At 45.0% G+C, this 25,404-nt stretch overlaps 1 protein-coding gene across 1 annotated transcript in view; it reads left to right on the top strand.

The window, feature by feature from the left end:
- Positions 1-25,404, top strand: part of EEPD1 (endonuclease/exonuclease/phosphatase family domain containing 1) — a 108,987-nt gene that overhangs the window by 66,250 nt on the left and 17,333 nt on the right. Inside the window, exon 3 of the mRNA XM_059171553.1 lies at positions 3,797-3,848. Within this exon, the coding sequence (XP_059027536.1) occupies positions 3,797-3,848 (52 nt within the window). The remainder of the gene's footprint in view (positions 1-3,796; positions 3,849-25,404) is intronic.

A 25,404-nucleotide genomic window follows, 5' to 3' on the forward strand; every position in this document is an offset into this window, starting at 1 on the left:
CCCAGGGACTCTCGGTATCAGTATCAGTTTAGAGGAATCTGATACCACACATACTGAAAGAAATACCCCAAACTTGGAGCGTTTCCAATAAGGGAAGAACTAACATTAGGATAGTTATGTAACAGGAAACATCTCATATACTCTTTTTTTTTTTTTTAAGCTTTTATTTATTAATTTGACAGAGAGAAATCACAAGTAGTCGGAGAGGCAGCCAGAGAGAGAGAGAGATAGGGAAGCAGGCTCCCTGCTGAGCAGAGAGCCCGATGCGGGACTCGATCCCAGGACCCTGAGATCATGACCTGAGCCGAAGGCAGCGGCTTAACCCACTGAGCCACCCAGGTGCCCCAAACATCTCATATACTCTTAAAGACTACAGCTCTAAGGAGGGGAAAAAACCCACAGCTCCCTGAAGAAATCCAACATTATAAGCAGCTGGGGCAGTAATGTCTCAGTACCATGTGCTGTTTCCATTTTGAAAGATCTGAGTGTCTTTTCCTCTTCTCGTCTTTTCTGCCCCGCCCCTAAAGCAATCTCACCTCACGCTGATGCTTTCGAGTAGTGTGGGAATGCCCCTCTTTTTCTCTGACCCCCTGCATAGGTTAATACTCTTTGGCCTTGGTTGTAGAGCAGGTGTTAAATCAGTTTAACTTGATTTAACTGGAGTGTTGAGGATTCTGAAGCTGCATCGAAGGTACATGGGAGCAAAGTTCATGGGAAGAGGTGGAGAGGGTTGGAGAGTGGCACTAGACATGCCACGTATTTGCCACATCCCCATTCAGGAGGAAAGTCAGAGCAGGAAGCAGCATCCTTCAGGCCTTGACTTAAATGAGAGTCAACTGATGTTGTCTTTATATCATTTTTCCTTAGAGCCTGAAACTGTCGGTTTTCAGCTCACGTTCTATAATGGCTTGTGTGTACTATCTTTGCAAGCAGGGAGAGAAGGAGAGTTGACTACCTCAACAGTGTTCAAACCTTTCCTCTCATCGGTCGATGTCTGATATCCAATCCTGAATCGGACTTCAAGACCGTGGACTGGGGCAGAAATGAGAGACTGCTGAAAAATTTCCCCTGGTAGAATTATGTTCCAGTGGTTATTTCAGAAGCAGTTTAAGCTTCTGAAACTTGAGCTCCAGCTGGAAACCCCTAACTGAGCATGTAAGTTGCCATCCAAATCGGTGGCCTGGAATTTAGATTCATGGGGAACCAGAATGTGCCGAGGAGTAGCCAGGAGCGCTGACCGGCCACTGGATACGTCCCCTTCATAGCAGGCCTGTGCGTACATGCCTGCAGTGCGTGTCACTGAGGGAAAACACACACGGTCATCTCGTTGGAGGCATTCTTCTACAGAGAGAGAAACTAAGGTCCGGCCAGTGAGCCAGGCTGGGCTGCATCAGCTATAATATTGACTGGGCCCTGCTAGTCGGTTAGTAAGTGTTCCTTGAATCCTTTCCATGCCTCAGTCACAGAGCCTGCAAACAGAATGGCGAGAAGACCCTTGAGCTCTCAGCTGTCAGGAGCTTCCTTGCTGTTTGGGAAGGGACAGACCACAGCAGATCTATTAAAGCACCCCAACAAATCAATGCTTTAATGGACTAGGAAGTGGGCCGGAGAAAATGAAATGTGACGATCAGAGCTGCTGCTTGACCTCAGTGTCCAGAGAAGGCTGCTTGGAGGACATGGAGTTCACATTTGGCCTGGAATGACACAGTGTCAGAGTCAGGGTTGTGAAGATGTTGGGCAGGACCCAAGCCGGACGAACAACAAAACCAGTGTCCAAGACATGGAGAGTCAGTGTGGCTGGAGCAGAGGGAATGCCCCGAGTCCTGTCTTTTCACTCTGAGAGTTGCCGAATTGTTAGTCGTGCTGGTAGTGTCCTGTAAATTTTAAAACCATTATCGTCCTTCCCCGAGTTGCTGTTATGTAAGCCATTGCACTTGGCTGCCTGGGCTTGCCTTAGGTGCATGGAGAGAATACGAAGAATTCTGTAAATTAAGGTGAACCTTATCATGAGGAATAACCCCTTTGGAGGGAGGCTCGTCAGCTGGGGAGTATGGACATTTCTGCTCCAGAGAATCCAGGCAGGTTGGTCGGAGGTAGAGAACGCAGTGGCCAGTGACCACAAACAGACTGGCTCCGCAGAGAGGGAGCGTCACGCGCCACCCACGGCTGACCTGCTCCCTAAACGATCTCAGCGAGCACTCGTGCTTCCTCCCATGTGCGCTGAGTCTGGCCTTCTGGCCACAAGTCAAAGGCAGCGTGTCGTGATGGGGAGGATGCCTCCTTGTAAAGCCTGCATCCACTAACGAATTTACGTCTCAGTTGCTGGCTACCGTCCCGGGCTCTGGTCCCTAAACTGGAAACTGGAGGGTTCATACGCTCCACACCTCTCCAATCCCCCCGGTGCCTTTGCCTCTGCTGCCCCTCTGTGGGTGGCCTTTCTCCCCAGTCAAGGCTAGCCCAGACCCTCCTCCAGGAAGCCTTCCTTGTTCTCTGCCAGGACCGGGCTTCTCTTTGCATCTTGGCCCATCCCTGTGGCACCCTGCCTTGTGTTCTGACTGTGGTCTGATTGTGGCCTCCGAGAGGCTGTGAGCTCCTGAGCAGAGAGCGTGTCCTGGTCATTGCACACCCTTGCCCACCTGCACACAGTAGGGCTTGATTACTGTGCGGTCAGCAGCTGAGCAGGCCGTCTTCGTAAGCAGAGGTTTTAGCTGTTGGCTTATTGGCATCAAAAGGACATGAAGAAAAGATTAATACTGAACATGGGCACCTGTTTACTTCTTTATATTCCTCTGAATGTGTTCAGATCCATTGCATAAAGCAGCTGTCATTATTTTTTAGAATTTTTTTTTTTTAAGATTTTATTTATTTGTTTGAGACAGAGAGAGCACAAGCAGGGGGAGTAGCAGGCAGAGGGAGAAGCAGGCTCCCTGCTCAGCAGTGACCCCTATGTGGGACTTGATCCCAGGACCCTGGGATCATGACCTAAACCAAAGGCAGACACTTAACCAACTGAGCCACCCAGGCGCCCTATTTTTGGAATATTTTTAGGTGTAATGTACGTAACATAAAATCTGCTATTTTAACCATTTATGAGCATGAGACTATGTGAGTACATTCACACCACCATCCATCTTCAGAACTTTTTGGTCATCCCAAACTGAAGCCGCTAAACAACAGGTCCCCCATCTTCCCTCCCCCCGCCCCAGGCAGCCGCCCTTCTGCTTCCTGTCTCTTTGGATGCAACCGTGCTAGCTATCTGATAAAAGTGGAATGAGACAGCATTTGTCCTTTTGTGTCTGGCTTGTTTTACTTAGCATGATGTCTTCGTGCTTCCTCTATGTTGTATCACGGGCCAGAATTTCCTTCTTTTTCAGGCTGAATATAATTCCATCATAGGTCTCTGCCACATCTTGTTTATCCCCAGCATTGTCCATTAATGGGCATTTTAGTTGTGTCCCCCTTTTGGCTTCTGTGAGCATGGATGTGCAAATGTCTGCTGCAGGTCCTATCTTCAACCCCTCTGGGTGTAGGCCCGGACGTGAAATTTCTGGATCCTATGATGCCATCAACTGTACAATTTAGAAACATTTTTGATCATTCTGAAGCGGTCATTTCAATTCAAAGCAAAGGTTCCTTTAGATGGGACTCAGCAGAAATGCAGGCTGACAGGTCAAAAATTGTTCTCATGATTTGGCTGATGCTTGGTGATGTGAAATGATTTGTTTTCAATTTGAATGATTTGTTTTCAATTGGTTTTCAAGCCCAGTTTCTTTTTTTTTTTTTTTTTTTCTTACAGCATCAAGCTTCTAGCTGTGCAGGAACTACTTGACAGAGAGGCTCTGGAAAAGGTAAATCTTTTGTTCTTACCACCCCACCATCACAAACATAGAGCAGAGGGCCACACACGGGAAAAACTCAACTCCCTGTGGTCAGAGATAGCACTTACTGCAAAGTGCATCTGTTATTTTGTTCTTACCAGTCAGTGAAGCGTGCGGCATTTTCATCCACTTTCCCACATTGCTCACATCCTGTTACAGTCTCAGCACTGCTCGGCCACTTCAGGGTCCTGTTGAACGCAGAGGCAGCCTTTCTTTTCCTTTTAACACCAGGCACTGGACCAGACTCCATGCTGGCCCCTTCACTCCCCTTCTGTGTGTGGGTGTTAGTTCCTCTCTAGGCTTGTGAATGATAAAACAGAGGCCCAGTAAACTTAAGTCACATGCCCAAGGAAAGTTAACTAAGCAGCAGAGTAAAGATTTGAACCCCACGGTTCCATTTCCTAAATCAGTGCTTTTTCTGTTTAATGGGCGAGTTCATGAGTTTGATCCCCCTTTTAGGCTGGCTCTCTGTGAGGATTAGGAAACTCCCTCCCCAACTCAAACTACTGTTTCACTATGCCCTGGAAGAGATACCCAGTGTTTCAGCTTCCATGATCAAGTCAAGCAGGCAGCCGAGGATCCTTTCCAGGTCAGGAGTTCAAATTCTGTGTGCAAGGTTGGGTAGGCTCTGGAAAACAGATCGGGCAAGACCAAGACCCACCTCTTGGGTCTCTCAACTCATACCAAGCTGCTCTCCTGGGAGTGACTCTGTCTCTTCCTGAGTATGTAGCTATGGGTACTAATTAGAATCTATAACGTTAGTGTAAAAGGAAATGGTTAGAGATATAAACACTCAAGCAGTATTATTTTATTAATAGAATTTTACATGTTTGGATTAGTGGTCAGTCTGCTGGTTGGCCCTGAAGCAGTTTTGAAGCACCAAGTGGTCATGTGCGGGGAGAGGGCTGCTGAACGCTGGCTCTGAATTTAACATTACTTTAAGCTCATTTTGGCCCCGGGTAAAACAGAGATGATGCTGCTTGCCTGACCTCAGAGAGGCAACATGAGAACCAAATGAGCGAGTGCAGCGGAAGGGCTTTCTAAATGCCAAAGCACTCGACACATATTAATTCTTAATTATGTGTATCAATTCTTAATACACATCCAGCCATTAAAATGCAGGAGGCCTGGCTCACAAAGATATCCTTGGGCCAAATGACAATGTTGGATGTGGATCATGGATTAGATTAGAAAGTATTCTATCAACGTGAACTTTCCCTGAAGTCGATAACTGGCACGTGTCAGAGAATGGACTTGTTCCTAGGAATTATGCACTGATGTGTTTAGGAATAAAGGGGCATGCTGTTTGTGCCCTCTTCTCAAATGATTCAGAGAAAAATGTGTGTGTGTGTACACACACACACACACACACACACACACACGTTGGTGGGGAAGAGGTTGCGTAGATGATAAAGCAAATGGGGCTGAGTAGGACTGGGTAGAGGAGCGTATGAAGATTCTTTGTTCCAGAAACCTTTAAAAAGTTACCTCTCCACAAACAGTGTTCTCCTCAATATTCTTTATGATTCTTTTGTTTTACTACTTAATTTCAAAGAAACCCAGAGCCCTTCAGACAAAACTCATAAACCCGTGGCGTCCGTGCACTAAGCTGTATCCGTATAATAAGAACTCAGGCACCGAGACCATCGATTAGGTCATGCAGCTATGTTAATATTCGATTTGGAGAAGCTGCCCCAGGCAAGCCAGTTTGGGGGACTGACGGGGGGGGGGGGGGGGGGGGAGTCAGGGCTCACTGTGGGTGGCGGGCAAGCCGCTGTGCTGCCCTGAGGGGGGAGTGGTGAGCCTGCCACGGAGTGGGGTGGGGAGTGTGGGGCTCAGGCAGCCTGGGCCGGAGCCGTCTTCCTCCTTCGTAACTGGGGCATCCCAGGTCACTGACCCTCTCTGTGCTTCAGTTCCCCAGTCTGTGAAGTGCAAAACTTTATCATCCCCAGTTCACAGAGGGCTTGAGAAGATGGAGTTGACAGTCAGTGTAAAGGACTTGACTCTGTGTCTGACGCTCAGTGATCCCCAGAAGTTAGTGGCTGCACCTCCCCCCTCCCCTCCCCTCCCTCCCTCCCTTTTTCTCCCCAAGTCTGATGGTGGTTTTGTATTATTCCCCGATCTCTGCACGTGGTAAGTACGAAGATTTATGAGATGGTCCAAATATGCACAGAGGCTAGCTGGAGGCCAAGTTCACTTAGCGTCCTTCTTCCTGCCGCCTTCTGTTCATTCGTTCATCCATCCATCCATCCATCCATCCATCCATCCATCCATTCTTTCCTCTCAAGGCCTCTGCTGAGCTTCTATGTGCCAGGCAAGCAGCAAACATTCTTCGGAAAGTCCAGAAGCAACCAGTTGATGCAAGCTGGGTCGTCAGCGGCATTTTGAGGGACACGTGGTCTGTTCCCTGGCATCGTATTATTTTTTTTGCAGCAAGACTGACCTGGTTCCTTTGCTGGCATGAGATAGGCTCCCAAGGTGCCTCATGACATGTGGATTCTCATTCACCTGGACAAGTTCGAGACCCACCTAGGAAGGGGCTTAGTAAACTGCTTAGTTTGCTGTTCAGAGTGTGGTCTGTGGGCCAGCAGCATCGTAAGCTGGTTAGAAAGACAGATTCTCGGCTCCACACAGACCCCTAGAATCAATCTTCCTTCTAACAAGACCCATTGAGTTGTGTGTGCTAAGGTCCAGGAAGGTGTCCTGAGGATAATCAATTCTGATCACCATCCCTGCTGTCGACGCACCCACCTCCGTAGAGAACCTCTGAGATGTCAGGCATTTGGTTTGGGGGCCAGATAAGCTCTTTTTCTTCCTTTCTTTTTTTTTTCTTTTTTCTTTTCTTGCACCAGAAAAGCAGCAAACATCATCATTCTATTTGTCAGAACCCAGTTTTTATCTTTAGTTTTCCTGTTTATTCCTTTCATTTATTTTATATATTTTTTAACATAAGGATGATAGTTCAGTTTTTTTTTTGTTTTTGTTTTTGTTTTTTTTTTTTTTTTGACAGAGAGAGACAGCAAGAGAGGAATACAAGCAGGGGAATACAAGCAGAGGGAGGAGCAGTGGGAGAGGGAGAAGCAGGCTCCCGCTGAGCAGGGAGCCCAATGTGGGACTCGATCCCAGGACCCTGGGATCATGACCTGAGCTGAAGAGAGATGCTTAACGACGGGGCCACCCCGACATCCCTTCTTTTTATTTAGAAAATAGTCTTATTTAATTTAATAGTTAGAGCCAGAAAGGCGTCAGCTAGACAAACATCCTGCAAACCTCAAACCTCTTTGACTGTCTTTGGAGCTGGGCTTCCAACAGCAATCTGCTTTTGTGGTTTGCAAGACTGAACTCCCTGAGACCCTGCCTCAGTGGAACTGGTCCCCCTCCAGACTCAGGCCCAAGAGCGGGGACCTGTTGCCCTCGTGCCTTTCTCTTATAGTGTGGAAGCTCTTCGTGCGTTATCTCCCTCCTAGGGACTTGCAGGTTGAATCCGACCAGTAAACAGTCAGATTATATAAAACATACTGGAAAAGGCTGATGAGAAGCAGTGTTTTGGAGTCTCCTAGATACTAAGATTTCTAATCCTTTTTTTCCCCTCATATTAGGCATTATTATGGTCTTAGTATTCCAGCTTCAGACTACCAGCCATGTGCCTGACTCCTCCTGTCCCAGGTTTTAGGCAGAGAGCCTCTCTGCTGTAATAATGGCGAGGTGTTCCTGGCTTTCACAGGGCCCTGGGGTCAGCTCTGGGGAAGCTCTATTGTTGTAGAGCCAAGGTCCCCTCCTAATCTCACCCCTGTTTGGCTACTGGACCTGGCAAGGGACCTTCCTTGGAGGCCCCAGGCCCTTTCTTCATGCATAAAACTGATCTCTCTCGTGTCCTCTCACCCTAAAATGCTTGGGGTTTACTTTCCTAGTACATCTCTCATCACATCGTGGAGAGGAGGAAATTGTTTTTTCATACTCTGTTTTCTTGCATTTTCTCTGCTTCCCTGCCCCGGGGGTCCTTACTGGGCTTCAGGACCTCTATGGCTAACATTTGCCCTACTCACCATTAGAACACCCTTCCTGAGGAGATGTGAACGGTGAGCTCAGGCCTGTGTGTGTGAACCCTCACACACTCAGTAAGGTTCCAGTTTTCACCTCTCCTAACACTGCTCATCTTAAGTCAGGTGAAGTAGTAGATTGGGTTGGAGCTTAGGGATCCCTGGGAGGATTAGGTCTCTGAATTTCTCTTCTCTACAAAGGCTGCAAAAAGTCATTTCCTGGACGAGTGTCAATTACTTGTCTTTTATTTAAAAAATAAGCTATAAACCACACAATTAATGAACTAAGTTTCTCTACCAATTTCTTGTCTTAAAAAACTGTTGGAACCACGAGAAGATTCCTTAATATGCATACATGTCAGGACATGTGACAGTCCCCTGACAAGAAGTTTTGGATTTTGCTGGGCTTTGTTGTCAAGCATCTATCAGGAGCGGAGATTGAGGACCGACTTCGAGAAGGGTTCATGCCATCCTGTTCTCTCCATTCTCTCTGGTTTAAGTGTGGGACACTTTTGTTTTTCTGAACTTAAGGCACACAGACTAGTTTCCCAGGCCTTATAAACAGGCCGGTCTAATGCCTTTAAACGTGGCATTGCATGAGAGGAAATAAAAATATTAGTACAGCTTGATTTAGTAAGATCATTTTTCAATGACCCTTTCAAACAGCTTCCTGCAAAGCCGCAAACAATAGTTTGGCCGTTCACTCCAGCTGAAGGTCATCCTGTTGCTGGATGAGCCAGAGGGCAAAGCACCGGCTGACCCAACCCCAGATCCAAGTCGGCCTGAAGACCTGCCTGTGTGAGGTTGAGGCCACCCAGCACACAGCCATCGGCCATCTCTGTGCTACAACACCCCGGCCTCCACAGGCCATGACTCAGCCGTTAATCACAAGCTGGCTGAGCCCACGCTCTGTCCCCTGGGACTCTAGCTTTGAGGGTGAACAGATTGGGGTTGAATCTAGCTCTGATATTTACCAGCTGGGGGTTCTCGTGGGCAAGTTATTGATCAGACTTGGTTTCTTTTTAACATGAAGGGACTAGTACCTACCTCCCTGGATGTTTTACGAGAATTAAAGACGATAACATGTGAGATAAAAGAAATTATGTCTAGAGTGAGCATGAAAGTGATGGTGGCTGGTGCTGTCCCTGCTTAATGAGATTATCCCTGTTGTCACCATCACCATCATCATTGGTATCTCTTTTTTCTCCTTTCTTGAGAAGCCCAACTTGAGATTGAGCTGATGCCTTAGAGGACGTTGAAAAAGGAGTTACCACCCCTCCCTCCCCTTGTTTGGGAAGTTGTCCAGGGCAAACGGCCTGCCAGTCTTCGTGTGTGCTCTTGGACATTTTCCCTAGAATTTCAGCATTGAACCCAGGCTCTGAGTCTAGTTTTCCTACAAGGGGAGCAGAGGATCCCTCAGACCTCTTCTGGCACTTCATGTGGGAGATGAAGTGAATACATTTCACCCACGAGCCTGACCCTAGAAAAATTGAACTTGGTGCTTGCATGTGGTAGCTGGTCAGGAACTTTTGCAGCTGGACCCTGGTGGTGGGCAATGTTGGAATTCAAAGTTAATAGCTTTCTGGGAACTTTCAGAAGGAAATAGGGGGTATAGAAGAATGACATCGATGGGTATGAATGAGCTATGGATGCTAAGTGCTTGTGTCTCTAACTGGTGACCGGCTTTCCTGAACATATGCGCAGGTGCACATAAACTTTAGCTCTGACATTACCTGCTTCTGGAGTGTTTTTCGCTGTGATCTGGACTTCCAGTTAATTTAGTTTGTGCAGCAATTGAGTACTTAACATGTGCCTAAGTTGTACTGTAAACCAAGGGAGATAAAGTTACGTAAATACATTTGAATGGCGTGTATAGAAACTCAGAATGCCAGAGCTGAGGGAAACTGTTCAAACCCTGGGTTCTCACCCTGTCATCTTGTAGACAGGGCACAGAGGTCAAAGGAGCTGAAGTGTCCCCTTGACCCAGGGCCAGTTGTTTTGGAACCTGGAGTGCCCCAGTGGAAGGGGCTCCAGTCCAGAACTCCCTTCAAGAGAGCAGCTGCCTGTCTCCTGTGATCTCATTTAATCTGGACACTAGCTTTCCCGCAGGCTTTGTGGAAGCTTCTATCTCTGCATCTTCCAGGAGTGACCCAGAGGGTCAGTCCCAGGCCAGGTGATGGAGAGGTGAGACTCAGGGCTTTTAAAAGAATGACTTGTAGTGAAACAGACACAGGCATGTAGTGTTGGTCTCCCTGAGCCCCCCTTGGGTCCAGGAGGGGAAATAGAGAATATGGGCTGGGGGTTGGAGGGCCCCGGATGTGGACAGGCCCAGGGGAGCATCTGAGAGTGGTGTGAGGGCTGAGGGGGTCTGGGGGCCTGCAAAGGGGGCAACACAGAACGTGCAGCAGACATGCCCTCCACGTGGGCTCAGAGTCAACATGAATAGCTTCAAGAATTTCAACATGAAGTCTACTTAAAAATACCTTCAAAAAATAGCACTCTGTCTTCATTTAAAAATATCAGAATGAGATTCTTCAGCTCCCTTGGTTTATTTTTTTCTCCCGTGCCCCGGTCCTTCGGGTATTTTGAGCCTAATTCAAATACCATCTTAAATGGTCAGTATTCATGTGCCTGTTACTTTTTTTCTTTTTTTAAGTGGGTTGAGCCAGATCAGTGTCTAAGCATGGTTAAACTCATTGTAACCATGTTTCTGGCCAAATCCCTTCCAGCAGGCAGCTTGTTACCTTCCTGAAGGGTCCAGGAAGCAGAAGTGGAGACCCCTATTGTCAGACTCCCCCTGTTGGCTCTGGGGAGTCTGGCTCAGGTGCACGCTGGGCGGCCACAGCCACCCCCTCACCAGCTCTGCTTTACAAACTGCGCACTTGTACCCCACCCCTGTTCTGGAAAGGGCTCTTGGCTGGGGTCCCCCCCCCACATACACCTCCACCCCAGCCCCTCAGCTGCCAGAAAATGGAACATCTTGGTGAATTATGGGCCGGGCCTCACAGTTCATTTAAAAAAAAAAAAATGTATTTTCTCTTTATTCTTTAAGAATCACCAAGATACCAGGTAATTTTAGGGTCTCCCACCACCTTTCTTTCTTTATGAAAAGCTTTTATTTGAAGTGAGCAAAAAGTAGAATTCCAAAAGGGCTCTTAAATCCCCTTTAGCGTCCTTAGCTATTAAAGAGACGTAAATTAAGCAAAAAAACACTTTTAAATTTATTACATTAACAAAATTTTTTAAGGAACAGTATAGAATGTTCACGTGGGGATAGAGCCGGGGGGTCCCCATTCATTGCTGGGTGGGGCTGGTGATGAGGTGCCGTCTTCCCATAAGTTCCTGGGTAACATGTTTTATCAGCCTTCAAGATGCCCCTATGCTTTGGCCAGCGATCCTATTCCTGGACTCACATCTTAAGGAAATGATCCATAAAAGCAGAAAATAATAAGCCTGTCATATCATGCTTTATAATTACAATAATGAATGGCAGTTCAGTGCTCTGGGGGAAGGGAGGGGTTAAACAGTCTGTGGTAGCAGTCCCCAAACCTGAAATGTGTGGCTACTTGTCCTACTTTCCTCTTTGGTCCTGTCCTATTTCTCTTCTTTCTTGCACTTGGAGTTTCCTGTACCCTGCACAGTCAGCCTTCATCCCTCCTCAGCGATCCTGAACCCTTCAGAGCCTGACCCCTGCCCGTTCATCTACTACTACATCATGGATTACCCTAGCCAGCTTCCCACCCAGAGCATTTTTATTTAGGCTTTTTTATTTTTTTAATTAAAAAACTGTGAACTGATTTTAAATAGAACTTTAAAATTTTATAAGCAGTTATACATGTTTGATAATTTCTGTGTAACTTTGTTTTTGTAATGGATACATAATGATTTTATGTTAAATATTTTGTAACAGTTTGAAGCCATTTAGATACAATGCTAGGAATCTGGGAGTGGGAAAAGAAAAGAAATCATATCTGAGGCTTGTCTTGTCTAGGTGAGTCTGAACCCCCTGCCATATTGTACCTGTGATGGGTTGTCCCTGGGGCTGTTTTTGGTGATGGTTCCCTTACTTTGCCTTCATACCCTAAATTCATTACTTCTTCATCTCCTAATTGATTCTGTATGTATAGAGGAAAAAAGGAGAAATCTCATATCCACGTGAATTACAGGTTCAGGCAGAGGCCCACCCAAGGCCTATTCCAAGAGCAGAAAGATAATTTGATTCAGGACTTCAAAGTGGAGGAGTCCTTGAAAAATCACTGCTCTCTGTTTGGCTAAGAATTGTATTATCAGCCACAAGATAGAGAGTGACTGGCTTCTCCTAGTGGCTTAGAAATGATGGGCCGGTCTTGTGCATTTGTCTAGTCCATAATTTAAACATACTGTGTCCATGTTCATATTTTTCCTGTGCTGAGTCTTGGCTTGAGATGCCTTCTTTCCTCTTCAAGAGGGCATCTGGGGGCCCCAGTTCTAGAAATGGCAATGTAGCTTGTATCAGTATAGCCTTCCCTCAAACAACAACGATCAACTCTGCTTAAAATGCAAAAAGCATTTTAAAACTTGAAATTTCAAAAATTTCAGTAAAATTTTTTTCAAAAAAATTTTAAAGAATTTAAATTTCAAAAAATTTTCAATAAAATTTCAAAAATTTGAAAGCACCAGGAGCTACCCAAATCAGGCAGACAGGGGAGAGCCATCAACCCTGGAAAGAAGGAACCAGCCCCGAGTGAGATCCACATCTGTTTGGCTTTCCCCCTGATCACCTTGACTGGCTTGTGTGCTCAGCTAGAGTTCAGGCAGGAGATCTTTGGGGGGATATCATGAGTCTTCTTTTTCTTTTTTCTTGGTCACTCTAGCTAAAGGTTTCTCTTTTTTCGTTGGATTTTTCAAAGACCTTTTGAGTTTATTTATTGTCTCTGTTATTTTCTATCTTTTATTCTACTCATTTCTGCTCTGATCTTTGTATCTTTCATTCTCTTTGCTTTGGGTTTAGTTTAATCTTTTCCCCCCACCGGTGTCTTCAAGTGGAAGTTTGGGCTATTGTTTTGAGATCTTTCTTCTTTACTAAGATAAGCATCTACAGCTATAAGTGTTCTTCTAAGCACTGCTTAGATGACCCCCATAAGTTTTGGCATGTTGCATCTTCATTTTCATTTATCTCAAAATGTTTTTAGTTTCTCTTGAGATTTCTTCTTCTTTCTTCCCATTGGGAATTCACAAGTGTATTGTTTAATTTCCACTTAATTCTGGATTTCCCAAAATTCTTTCTGTTATGGACTTCTAATTTTTTTCCATTCCACAGTGATCAGAGAACATGCTTTACTTAACTTCAGTCCTTTTAAATTTATCAAAGCTTGTTTTATGACCTAGAATATGATCGATTCTGGGGAATATTCCATGTACACTTGAGAAGAAAGTGTATTCTTCTGTCGTTTGGCTGAGTGTTCTATAAATGTTTATAGGTCTGTTTGGTTCATATTGTTGCTTAAGTCTTTTATTTTCTGTTAATTATTCATTTAATTGCTTAACCATTATTGAAAGTGGGGTATTGAAGTCCCTAAATATTGTTCCTTCCTTCGGTCCTGTCTGATTTTTTTCTCATGTATTTTGGTACTCTGTTATTTGGTGCATATAAATTTATAATAGTTATGTCTTTCTGATAAAACCCTTTTATTATTATAAAATGTCCTTCTTTATCTCTAGTAACAGCTTTAATTTTAAAGTCTATTTTTGTAATATTAGTTTAGGCATTCCAGCTTCCTTATGGTTACTGTTTGCATGATGTGTCCTTTTTATCTTTTTACTTTCAACCTACTTGTATCATTTAATCTTAAGTGCTATGTCCTGTATGCAGCATGTGGTTGGATATTGTTTTTTACCCAATTTGACAGTCTCTGCCTTTTGATAGGGTTATTTAATCCATTCACATTTAATGATATTATTGATATGGTTGAGTTTACAGCTCCCAAAGTTTTACTTTTTGCTTTCTGTATCTTATATCTTCCTTTTTTCCTCTTTCACTGTTTTCTTTTGCATTAAGTGAGTATTTTCTAAGATAGCATTTTAATTTCCAAAATGATTTTTTTCACTCTGCTTTTTGAGTTATTTTCTTCATAGTCGCTGTTGAGTTTACCATATAAATCTTAATGTATCAGATTTATACTAACTTCTTTCAGATCTGTACTAACTTAATTCCAATGAGAGATAAACACATTGCTCCTGTATGGCTGTATTTCCTTTTCCCCTTTTTGAGGTGTTGTTACACATGTTACATCTAACTACTATGCTCCAGACCCAGATATACATATTATACTCATTACTTTATATACTTGTATGTCTTTTGCAGAAGGTGAGGAGAGAAGAAAGGAGAACAAGTAGCTATTTATACCATTAGCTACATTTACCTTCTTATTTACCATTTGTTTCACTTCATTTGTTCCTGTGGATTCACATTACCATTTGGCATCATTTTCTTATTGGCATCCATTATATGTATATACAAATGGATGGATGGATGAATGTGTAGGTGGTTGGATGAATGGATAGATGGATGGAAACATGGAAACATACATACTACATACATACATGCACAGCTGGCAGGTAGACAAATAGAATATTTATATTTATATATAAATATATAATATATAAATGTAATATATATATATAATATATAATATATAAATGTAAATATAATATATAATATATATATAAATATATAATATTTATATATTTATATAATATATAAATATATAAATATATAAATATAATATATAAATGTAAATATAATATATAAATGTAATATAACATAATATAATATAAATATATTATATATTATATATAAATATAATATTTATATATAATATAATATATATAATATATATAATATAAAAATATATTTACCGCTATGAGTCATGGTCACAAATGTTTGAAAACTGCTGTCCTGCACTATTGGTTGGCTTGGGGAGAGGAAGAAGCTTGCTCTGGCATTTTTTTTTTTAGTACTCAAAAGGCTTGCCCTTGGGTGTATCCTGAGCACTTTCCCCTCTGACCTTGTTTGTCCCTTGACTCTATGTTGCTTCTCAACTGAGAGAAAAGGTGCTCGACTCACCACATTCCCTTCAAAACTGTAATGTAGCCACCGCCTTGTACAAACATTCACATCATCATGGTGACTGGAGTTACATGCAACTTCCTGTCGTATTTGGTCCACCCTCAAATGCCTCTGTTATCAGGAAATGCTAACAATGAGTTAGTGCTGAGAGAACTTTCAATTCACTTTTTTAGAGAATTCTGAGACGTTTCACGAATGATTCATTCATTCATTTCTTGAGAGCATGACTTTGTACTTAGCAAGTGTGGGTTGCTTTGTCATTTTAAATAAAACAGAAGGGCAGGTAGGTAAAACTGTTTTGCTTAGTTGCTAAAAACATTTATGCTGGGTGTTTTCAGTGGGTAAAATTATCCTGATTGAGCTGGTCACTAGGGCTTGCTTTGTCAGAATTAATTCAATGGAAAAATCTATCAAATTATTAACTAGCCATTTAGAATGAGTAATTCCTACAGCTGATAAAATATTTTTTTATTAACCTTCAGGAGGCACTGAAAAGGTGAGCTTGGGCCTTAACAAGATTCCAAACTTCTGGGAAAGCATTCAACCTGCTTTCAGAGATTTTGATCCATCTTGGTAGAATTTCAGAAAAGTGTACTGACATCCCTTATGAACACAGTCCAAGACTCCTTTCTAGATCCTAGACTTGGTTTCTCTTCCACATTCTGACTGTGCTGCCCGGCACTCCTTGCCTCACCCCCAAAATTCCCACCTAACTCTCATCCATGAGATGTGGTCCCATTTTCACAGGCAGAATTAATTAGGTTGGAAGAAGACAGCCAGAGAAAACAAAGCAGCTCCCCATATATGAATTATTCTAAAATTGCCTGCCCTCCTAGGTATCTGTCAGTGACTTCCTATACCAGTAGCCAGTCCAGAGATTTATTTAAGTGGCTTTGTAGACTCATTACTGAGACAAAGAGCACCTTCCTGATGTGTCCAGCCGTCAGTAGCCACAGGAATCAAAAGTGCCCAGGGCTAAAGCAGGATCCCCAGCATCTATAAGCCAAAGAGCTGAACTTGGAAGGGGAGGTGACAAGCTCTGGTTTTTGGCCTGAATTTCCAGCATTTACCCCAGCTCTGGAGATGGGGGTAGGAGCAGTGGATATGGATTAAAGCCTTTTTGGCCTTAATTACAAAATTATGAGACTGTAGTTTTATATTACTGTGAATCTTTGCTGTCCAGCAAGACTTGTCTTCCCGTCATCTCTTCACCTGGCTGAAACTTCTAGTTGAAGAATAAGTTGCTACATATCAATTTTTCATTTTATCTCTAAATTACCCAGACATCCCTGTATATGCGTTTCATCAGTGGGGCTCTATTTGTGAATAAAAGGAGAAGAAGTACAAGTATTTTCAGGCTTCATTTCAGGATGTGGCAGGGACTTTTTTGATGTTGTTTTTGGTGTTTATTTAGCAACAGCAATTAATTTGCTTTTATTTATGAAGAAAATGCAACGTGTGTGTGTACACAGACTGGCACGTCTTCCTGCACAAAGTTCAAGCCATTTGATCCCTATTTATGCAATGGCTAGAAAAGTGAGATTTCTAGAAAACTTGAAAGCAGAGAGAAAAATTAAAGCATAGAAAAGGATTATTTGGTCTCCGTAGTTGAATTTTTTTTTCCGTCCTTCATTTATAGTGTTACCAGATAACCCTTCTAAGATGCAGGAGGGATCATGCAACACCTCTCTTGGTTCTTGCATCAGCAGGAAGCTGAAGGGCATAGTGGGGTCACATAGACGGGGATTAGGGTCCTGGCTTAGCCCCTTGCCCTCTGGGCCATCTTATCCCCTCCAGGCCACACTCTTCATTGTTCCAACCACGGCGTGAGTCTCATCAAGCCACGTGTGCAAAGAGCCAGCCGTCATGTTTGGCTTGCAGTGAGCTGCTTTGGTTGCAGCTCATGAATGTGGACGTCTTTTGGTGCCCTGCAGGACACTGTTCTGGCGTCCCTGGTTTGGTCCTTGCCTGGTAGGCCACTGGATTTGTGTACCACTTCTCTCCGCCCTGTTTGCTTTTACTCCACCCACTCCCAGGCATTTGAAAAGAGCTGGAGAGCCTATCAAGCTAACCTCAGGTAGCTGGGCTCTATTTTTTTTTTTTTTTAAAGATTTTATTATTTATTTGACAGAGAGAGATCACAAATAGGCAGAGAGGCAGGCAGAGAGAGAGGAGGAAGCAGGCTCCCTGCTGAGCAGAGAGCCCAACACGGGACTCGATCCCAGGACCCTGAGATCATGACCCGAGCCGAAGGCAGCGGCTCAACCCACTGAGCCACCCAGGCGCCCCGGTAGCTAGGCTCTTTTTAGTGCCTCTGGCCAAAAGTGTAACAGGAGGGGAGGTTGACTAAAAGATAGTTCGGGGACTTGGCTTTCCATTTCTCCCATTAGCACAGAAAACTGAGAAGTGATGAGCCTCAGGACATTCTCCAAAATGAGGATGCTGTTTCACGAACTGCAGCCTAGAGTTCTTGCTGCCAGAAATGGCCTGCGGTGTGACAAATCGCCCGTCTCTCCATCCCTTGCTGCCCACGCAGAAAAGAACAATCAAATATATGGGGTTTGCCCTGAAATAATTTAGGAAATATGAAGGCTTGAAAGTGTAGGATTTGGCATAATGCAAATCAAAATAAAGTAAGTCATGAATCAGTAATACTTTCACCCACAGCTTCGAAGTCTTTATTTTTATGATTATCGCTGCTGAGGATGGCAGCTTGCATAAACGCTGTTTAGAATAGCTGAAGGCTGGCGTTTTATAAGAAAAATGGCTACCAGAGCAATTTCCCTGAGGGTCCATAAGAACTAATTTTGTTTAATGTGACGGTTCCTAAATAACTCTGGCTTCTTCACAGGAACACACAGGGAAGGTCTGGGAGCTTTGCAGCCGAGACTGAGTCTAGGAGTGAACGAGTTGTCAGTCATTAGGGACTGAGAAAAATCTATCTCTGGGGCTAAAAAGGTGTAGGTGTTCTCGTAGGAGGATAGGAATGAGGAGCTAATGTAAACCGTGGCTTTGTTCTGCTTCTTTTTGGATTGTTTTCTTTGGATTTAAGTACCTAAATAATGGTCTCCGACTTTCTTGTCTTGGCTTTTTCGCTCCTCCCATCTTCCCTTTCCCTGTCCCCACCCTTTCTGTTGCCGTATCTGAAACCTCAGAAGTAAAAAATACTCTTGTTAATCAATTGTACTGTAGGATGGTTTTGGGGGGTCTAGAGACACTCTTTTCCTGATCTGTACCCATCTTTCCTAATCTTTGAGCCTGTTCCCCTGAAAATATCAAAAAGGGAAGGAGATTCTAGAAAGGAAGAGCCATTGTTGGCTACACCAGCATGGCTTGTCTTAGGAAATGTGATTGTTACCTTACAAGCTTGGGACAGATGCCTTTTGCTTCTAAGTGAAACGTTGTAACATGTCTGGATCACATTTGCTATCGAAATTTTGGTTCAGCATTTCATCAGGAAGGGACGAATGAAATCTGTGCTGCCAGCCTCATCACTGATATGTCTCTGAGGTGACGTGAAAATATTAGGATCTGTGAAATGGCATCTTCAGAGCAAACCATGGTGTGACCATCCCAGTGTCTCTGCTCCAACGTGGGGTGCTTCACTCTGCCCCTAAGCTTTCCTACTCTCTCCTAAAATAGCCACAAAATCCTCCAAAACTCATTGCTATTTTCAGACCAGCTTCCACTTGGAATAATTAGTTTCAATCATTACTCACATGTTTAATGCCTAATTTGGGACAAAGTATTTATTTTATTTGCCCTAAAACGGTCTTTTTTGAGCTTCGGAGAGCCTCTATTCCATGAATTACCGAGTGCTATGCTCCTCTTCTAGGTGACCCGTAATGTGCCAAGAACCCTGGAGTCACCCCCATTGCAAGGTGGCCTCCCCAGGTCTGGCACTGAGCCCTGATCCTTGCCAGGCAAAGGGCTCTGGGATGGCCCTCACCCTGGTTCGCTCCTGGTGTTTGTGGTCGAACAGAGTGATGTCTCTGCTTTACTTTCAACAGCCAATCCATTGTCCAAGGCACTGTCATTATTATCTACATAAAATTCACATCCCAAAGAATTAACCAGTTCAGAGCTCACGAGGAAGCATGTCATCTGGTGGCATTTAGCATGTCCACAGTGTCAGGCAGCCATCAACTCTGTCTTGTTCTAAGACATTTTGATCTTCAAAAAAGAAACCCAGTACCCCATTACAAGTCACTCCTCCCTCTCCCTTCCCCTGGCCCCTGGCAACTGCTAGTCTGCTTTCTGTCTCTGTGGATTTGCCTATTCTGGGCATTGCATATAAATGGAATCATACAACATGAGGACCTTTGTGTCTGGCCTTTTCACTCAGTATAGTATTTTTGAGGTTCATCCCTGGCAGACAGGGATTAAATGTCATGCCTTGTTGGGGGTCACTACCATTGCATTCTGTGGATGTAGCACACTTGGTGTATCATTCATTGCTTGATGGACATGTGGGTGCTTTTTATCTTTGAGCTGTTGTGAAGGGTGCTGCTGTGAACATTCCCATCCTAGTACTGATTTGAGTACCTGTTTTCATTTCTTGGGAGCCAGGTTATGCTTGTTTCATGATTATCTCCCAAACTTGTCCACTGCTCTCCCTTTAGTCAACCACCCTCATATCTTACTGCGCTACCTAACTGATCTGGCCCTTCTCCAGCCTGCATTCTACACTGCAGCTCAAAGGCCTTTTAAAAATGCAGATCTGTTATTCATGTCCTTCATTGATTTTAGGATTGCTCTTAAGGAACAGAGTCCTTGCAGGTCAGGCAGGGTTCTGCAAGCCAGGCCTTGGACATTCCTTTAAGCTCATTTCGCCATTCTGCACCTCACCACCAGTGCTGTAGCCACAGTGACCTTTCTGTCCTACAAATCCTCCATGTCTGTCCTACCTCAGGCCCTTTGCATATGCTGTTCCACTGCCCTGGTTACTCGCCTCTCCTCTTTGCGCAATTAACTCTGTCTCATCCTTAAACATGACCACACTTAACATTACAGCTTTAAGGCACTAGAGTGGGGTAGACATTCCATGGCATTGTGGCCTGGCAGGACACCTGAGGGTCCTCACAGATAGATGGACAGCAGGACAAATTCTCTAAAGAGAAATTTTATTAAAAAAACAAAGCTAGGGGCGTCTGGGTGGCTCAGTGGGTTAAAGCCTCTGCCTTTGGCTTGGCGGTCATGATCTGAGGGTCTTGGGATCGAGCCCCGCATTGGGCTCTCTGCTCGATGGGGAGTCTGCTTCACCCTGCCTCTCTGCCTACTTGTGATCTCTCTCTGTGTCAAATAAATAAATAAAACCTTAAACAAACAAACAAACAAAACAGGGGCGCCTAGGTGGCTCAGTGGGTTAAAGCCTCTGCCTTCGGCTCAGGTCATGATCCCAGGGTCCTGGGATCGAGCCCCACATCGGGCTCTGTGCTCTGCAGGGAGCCTGCTTCCTCCTCTCTTTCTCTCTGCCTGCCTCTCTGCTTACTTGGAATCTCTGTCTGTCAAATAAATAAATAAAATCTTTTTTTTTTTTTAAACAAACAACAAAGCTAAAGGGAAAAAATAAAGGTGAAATTTATTTATCTGTAAGTGAAAGAAACTGAACTATTTTTGAAGATTCCTATCTCTTATATCAAGAAGTTAAAAAAAGCAAGTGTCACTTCCTCTCTGATTGTACATTCCTGGGGCTTAAGCTTAATGTCTGTGGTCATTCACACTCTAGGCCCTGTGCTGCCGTCTATTTATCACCAGTATGTATATTTAAATAAGCAAAGACCTCCTGATTTATTTTCAGAGCTGAAGATGTTATCATTGTAAACACTAACTTACTGAGGATTTTTATTTAAACCAGTGGATGAAATCACTTTGAGCAAGTGAGGGTAGAACTGGTCTTACGGCTACCTCGTTAGGTGGTTTTAGGATGTTTATAGTGAAACAAAATGAGCCTCAAAAGAGCAGAAATCTCTTCCAACCAAAGAAACCTCCAGCACCGTAGGATGGCACGCCACATCACATGTATAATAGCATGTGAGACGTCCCACGGAGGGGATTTAGAAAGGTTTCTAATAGCATGGCACAGTATATAGCTTCCCACAGTAAGTGGGAAGAACAGAACACAGAGCCGCATGTGTCTGTAGGAACAGACAGACGTATTGACGAAATCCATAGGAAACAGCCTGCAAGGAAATCCACAAAAGGTTAGCGGTGCTCACCGTCGCATGGTAGCCTTGTGTGGTTCTCTGCTTTACAGGTTCTCCTATAATGAGCTTGTGTTCCTTTATATCCTGACATAAGCCTCGATTTAGAGAAGAGAAAAAACCCCACCACAAAACTATCACAGTCTTCACATCCAAAGACCTTTGGAGAAGGAAAAAAAAAAAAAAAAAAAAAAAAAAACCTTTGGAAGCAGCCCTGGAGGGCAGCAGTGAGCGCTGATGAGGACAGTGGGGAGGGCAGGGCGAGGGCAGGGCGGGTCCCTCCCTTCCCAACCCAGCTTCCACCTCCAGGAATCCTCCCCCTACCCCGTTCTCCATCTTACCATTCCCCCTGCAGAAAAATGTCTCAACGGCCCTTGAAAAGCATTCCCCCCCCCCCCACTTCTGCATATTTTTAACCATCTTGTTCAGGAAACAAGTGATAAGTAACTTTTGGGAGCACAGAGGAGAGGCTACCAGACCCGCAGCGTTCTGCTGACAGGAGTGCATGTGGGCGTCCCTTCGCCTGACTCTGTAAAAGCAGCTAATGATTAGCTGGTTGTGGAGGCTGAGGAAACGTCTCTTTGTTTGCTCTTTATCCTCCTCGGCATGATAAGAACGTTTAAACAAGGATGAACAGTCACCCAGAATTCCGCTCGGGCCCCCACGGAAAGCGCCTGTTCTTGGAGCTGATGTGGAAGCACCCCTCCCCCGCCGCACCGCTCCTGGGGAACAAGGGGGCTATAAGGCCATGGCCACCCTCCACGGGTGATGGAGGATGGGGTCCGAGCTTTAGAGCAGGGGCTGCCTTACGAAGCCCTGAGTGCTTGAGGTAAGTTACAGAACCAGCTCGTCTTGCCAGACCCCGGTGCCCACCAGCAGGAAGTCTGACACGCGGAACTTTCCAGAACTGCTGTGTCCCCACGTCCCCGGGCCCCCTGGGGCAGTGACGATGAGCTCCAGCAGCACTGTGGAGACTGCGCAAGGTCTAGTCCCGGAGAAGCCAAATCCTGGGGTCTGGGGGACACCCCCCCCCCACCCCTCCACCCACAGGTTTGGGTTTTCTCAACTTTTCCTCGTCTGTGCCTTTCGGCCTTTGAGCTGCCCATGCCTGGGTTCTTGCCTCGCTGGGCCCGCTTGCTGGCAGTGAGTGACCTTGCCGTGTTTCTTTTCCGTCGCCGCTTTCCTCGTGGGTCACAGGAGAGTATTATTACCTGCCTCCCAGCGTTGTCATTAGGATTAAATGTGATAATCTGTGAAAAGTACTTGCCAAATAATTGGCACTTAATAAATGTTGGTTCTCTGCCCTCCCCAATCCTTCCCTCTGGGTCTGTTTTTTATACAGGATTCAGAAGCTGACCTGCTTGTAGATTATTGGCCACCTGTGTTTCCTACTGTTGTTGGATGTAGCCAAACCTAACCTATTAGAATGACTACCTATTAAAACTATGCTCTTAGTCGGGGCAGTTTAGTGAGGGGTCTTTGAGGGGGGCTTAGGGGATGTGAAGGGAAGCTGATGCCATTTTGGGAAGAGGGGAATCCACTCTCCCTGTTCCGGTGCGGGGGGAAGCCTATGGAAAGTTCACCCAATGTCCTGTCAATGCAGGCAGCTTTTTCGCAGAGTTCATGCAGGGATTATCCCAGAGAAAGAAGGAGAAAGTTCTAGTCTTTGTGAGAATCTTGTACTCCCGCTCCCATCTTTACACTGACCTCACCCGTCCCCCCTCCACCCTTCCCTCACCTTCCTCCCAGGGTTCTAGAATCATACAGTTTTGGAGCCCGAAATGTCTTTGGGCTGGGTCATCTCCTCTCATCCCAGAACTTTATAGGTGGGGAGACCAAGACCAGGGTCCCAGAGTTCCTCCTCTTCTTCCAGCCCAGGAAGGGGGCCCTGAGGAAACTTGCAAAAGTAGGAGGAAACAAGCCCAGTTCTTTCTTTCAATAATGGAAAACTGTAGTTGCTCAGTGAGCCCCCAGGAGCAGAGAGAATGACCTGCTTCTCTCCCTCCGCGGACTCGTGGCCTTCTAGGAAAGGACATGATAGGCAGTGTTGTAGCTGTATTTAGAGAGGGGCTCTGTGCCCTGGAGTCCTCCCCGCCTCCAACATCGCTCTCTGTCCCACATTGCACCCGGATATGTACCTGTGTTTGCACTGCCCTAAGACAGGGCTTCTTTCTTCTATAATGGTCCTGGCTCTGTGGAATAAGCCAATGAGAAAACTTTTTTCTTCTGGGCAGACTGAGACAGAAAGAGGATTTAAAGACTTTTTGCTTTTGCTTTATGTCCTGTTGCATGCTGTGTGTGAGCCCCTGCTCTGCAGAGAGGCATGCCAGGGGCCAGTCAGATCTCGAAGAACCATGAAGGCACTTAGCTCCTAGTTCAACCAAGCGGTGGAACTGAGGACACTGCTGCCCCCATAGGCCTTTAAAACATCAACATCTTAAGGTCTAAGTATCCCAGGAAAACTTTCTAATAGACTTGTTATACTTAGAAGGCCAAACAGAGTTTGGTAATTCATAGGTAATTTGCTTTTGCATTGGTGTTTTCACTTAGAGTAGACTGACATTTTTTAATGACCTTAACCAATCCTTGGTTTCACTTTAAATGTGATCCTTCACCAATACCAGTAGATGTACTGGCTTCTATTATTGTCCCTAACATTTCCACCCTTGAAGATCCTGGCAAATAATAAGCCTTGTTTACTATTAGCCTTACAAAAATGTCTCTGTCCTTTGCTCCAGTTTCTATAGTATTCAAATGAAAGTTCAGTCTCTTGACCTCACACAGTCTAAAACAGGGACATTTGTATTTGATGATGGCAATGTATCTCTTTAAAGGAGAGCTTACCTGTGCTGTTTTATCCATCGTATGCTGCGTTTTCAATGGCCCGCTGATGAGTGCAGGGAAAATGGGAAAATCATGTCAAGGAGAAGTGACCTCCACACTCTGAAAAGCAAACAAAACAAGGAACTCAAGGCAAAGCAAGTTTATCTGGAAATTTGACCCAGAGGGTTCTGAGTGAAAACACCCTTTCCCCACCATCCCGGAAGCAGGATCAGGGTGGCCGTTTAGAGCTGGCCTTCGAAATGCCTGCCAGCACTCCTGATATTTCATCTTGGGCTAACTGGGTGGTCCCAACTACAACACATCTTTATGCCTAGCTCACAGAACCGCAGGTTTCCTTCTGACATAACCGGACAGGGACAATGCAGGGCTGGACAGGCCACCGAGTGACGCTGGAATGCCTTTCCTATTCGTGTTTCTCACTCAGGACCAGATAAGTGAGGATGGGGAGGGAATAGAAGGAAAGAAAAAAAGAAGTCCGGAGGTCTACAAACAAAACACAGTTGGTCTCAAGGCTGGGAACCTTTCTGTCACTATGGAGATGAGCGGGCAAGAGATGGTCCAGGGCAGACCCAAGCCACGGCACATCTAAAACAGGGCTGAAGGACTCTTTTCTTTTAGGACTTGACGTACCTAAATGCCAGTGCCTCGGGCGTCGTGTAGATTGGAGTTATCTGTCTGATGTTGAGGCCCCCTGTTGCCGAGCCAAAGGATAGGGTGGGTGTGGAGTTGATGATCAAGTGCACTGCCGACTGGACCTGCTGGTTATGGGGCGGGGGCTACAGAATGGTGATATCACCCCATCTGGTTTGCGGTTAGAAAACAAGTCCAGCCCATGGTCATTCTTGTGACTTATCCTGGGAGAGAGAAGCGGTCCCTAGGATGCTCGGGAGATAGCCCTTTGATTCATTCATTCTTTGGGCCGGTATCTACTGCTTGCCTTCCTGCACCTTGCCGCGGGTGGGCTCCCTTCATGTTATCTCCCAGGATCATCTGACAAGAGCCACAGTCAGAGGCTTTCCGAGTGTGCGGGGACAGCCAACATGCTATGCTTGTTTTGAAGAGTCAAAACCGTCTTTCTAGACCACAGGTATGAAAAATATGAAGGCTGAGTTCAAAATCAGCAATTGTCGAGCCTTGTCTGAGCTTCTGAAACTTTTTTTAAAAGATTTTATTTATTTATTTGACAGAGACAGCCAGAGAGGGAACACAAGCAGGGGAACTGGGAGAGGGAGAAGCAGGCTTCCTGCTGAGCTGAGCAGGGAGCCCGATGTGAGGGTCGATCCCAGGACCCTGGGATCATGACGTGAGCCGAAGGCAGATGCTTAAGGACT

The sequence above is a fragment of the Mustela lutreola genome, chromosome 4 (assembly GCF_030435805.1).
Source record: "Mustela lutreola isolate mMusLut2 chromosome 4, mMusLut2.pri, whole genome shotgun sequence".
NCBI lineage: Eukaryota > Metazoa > Chordata > Mammalia > Carnivora > Mustelidae > Mustela > Mustela lutreola.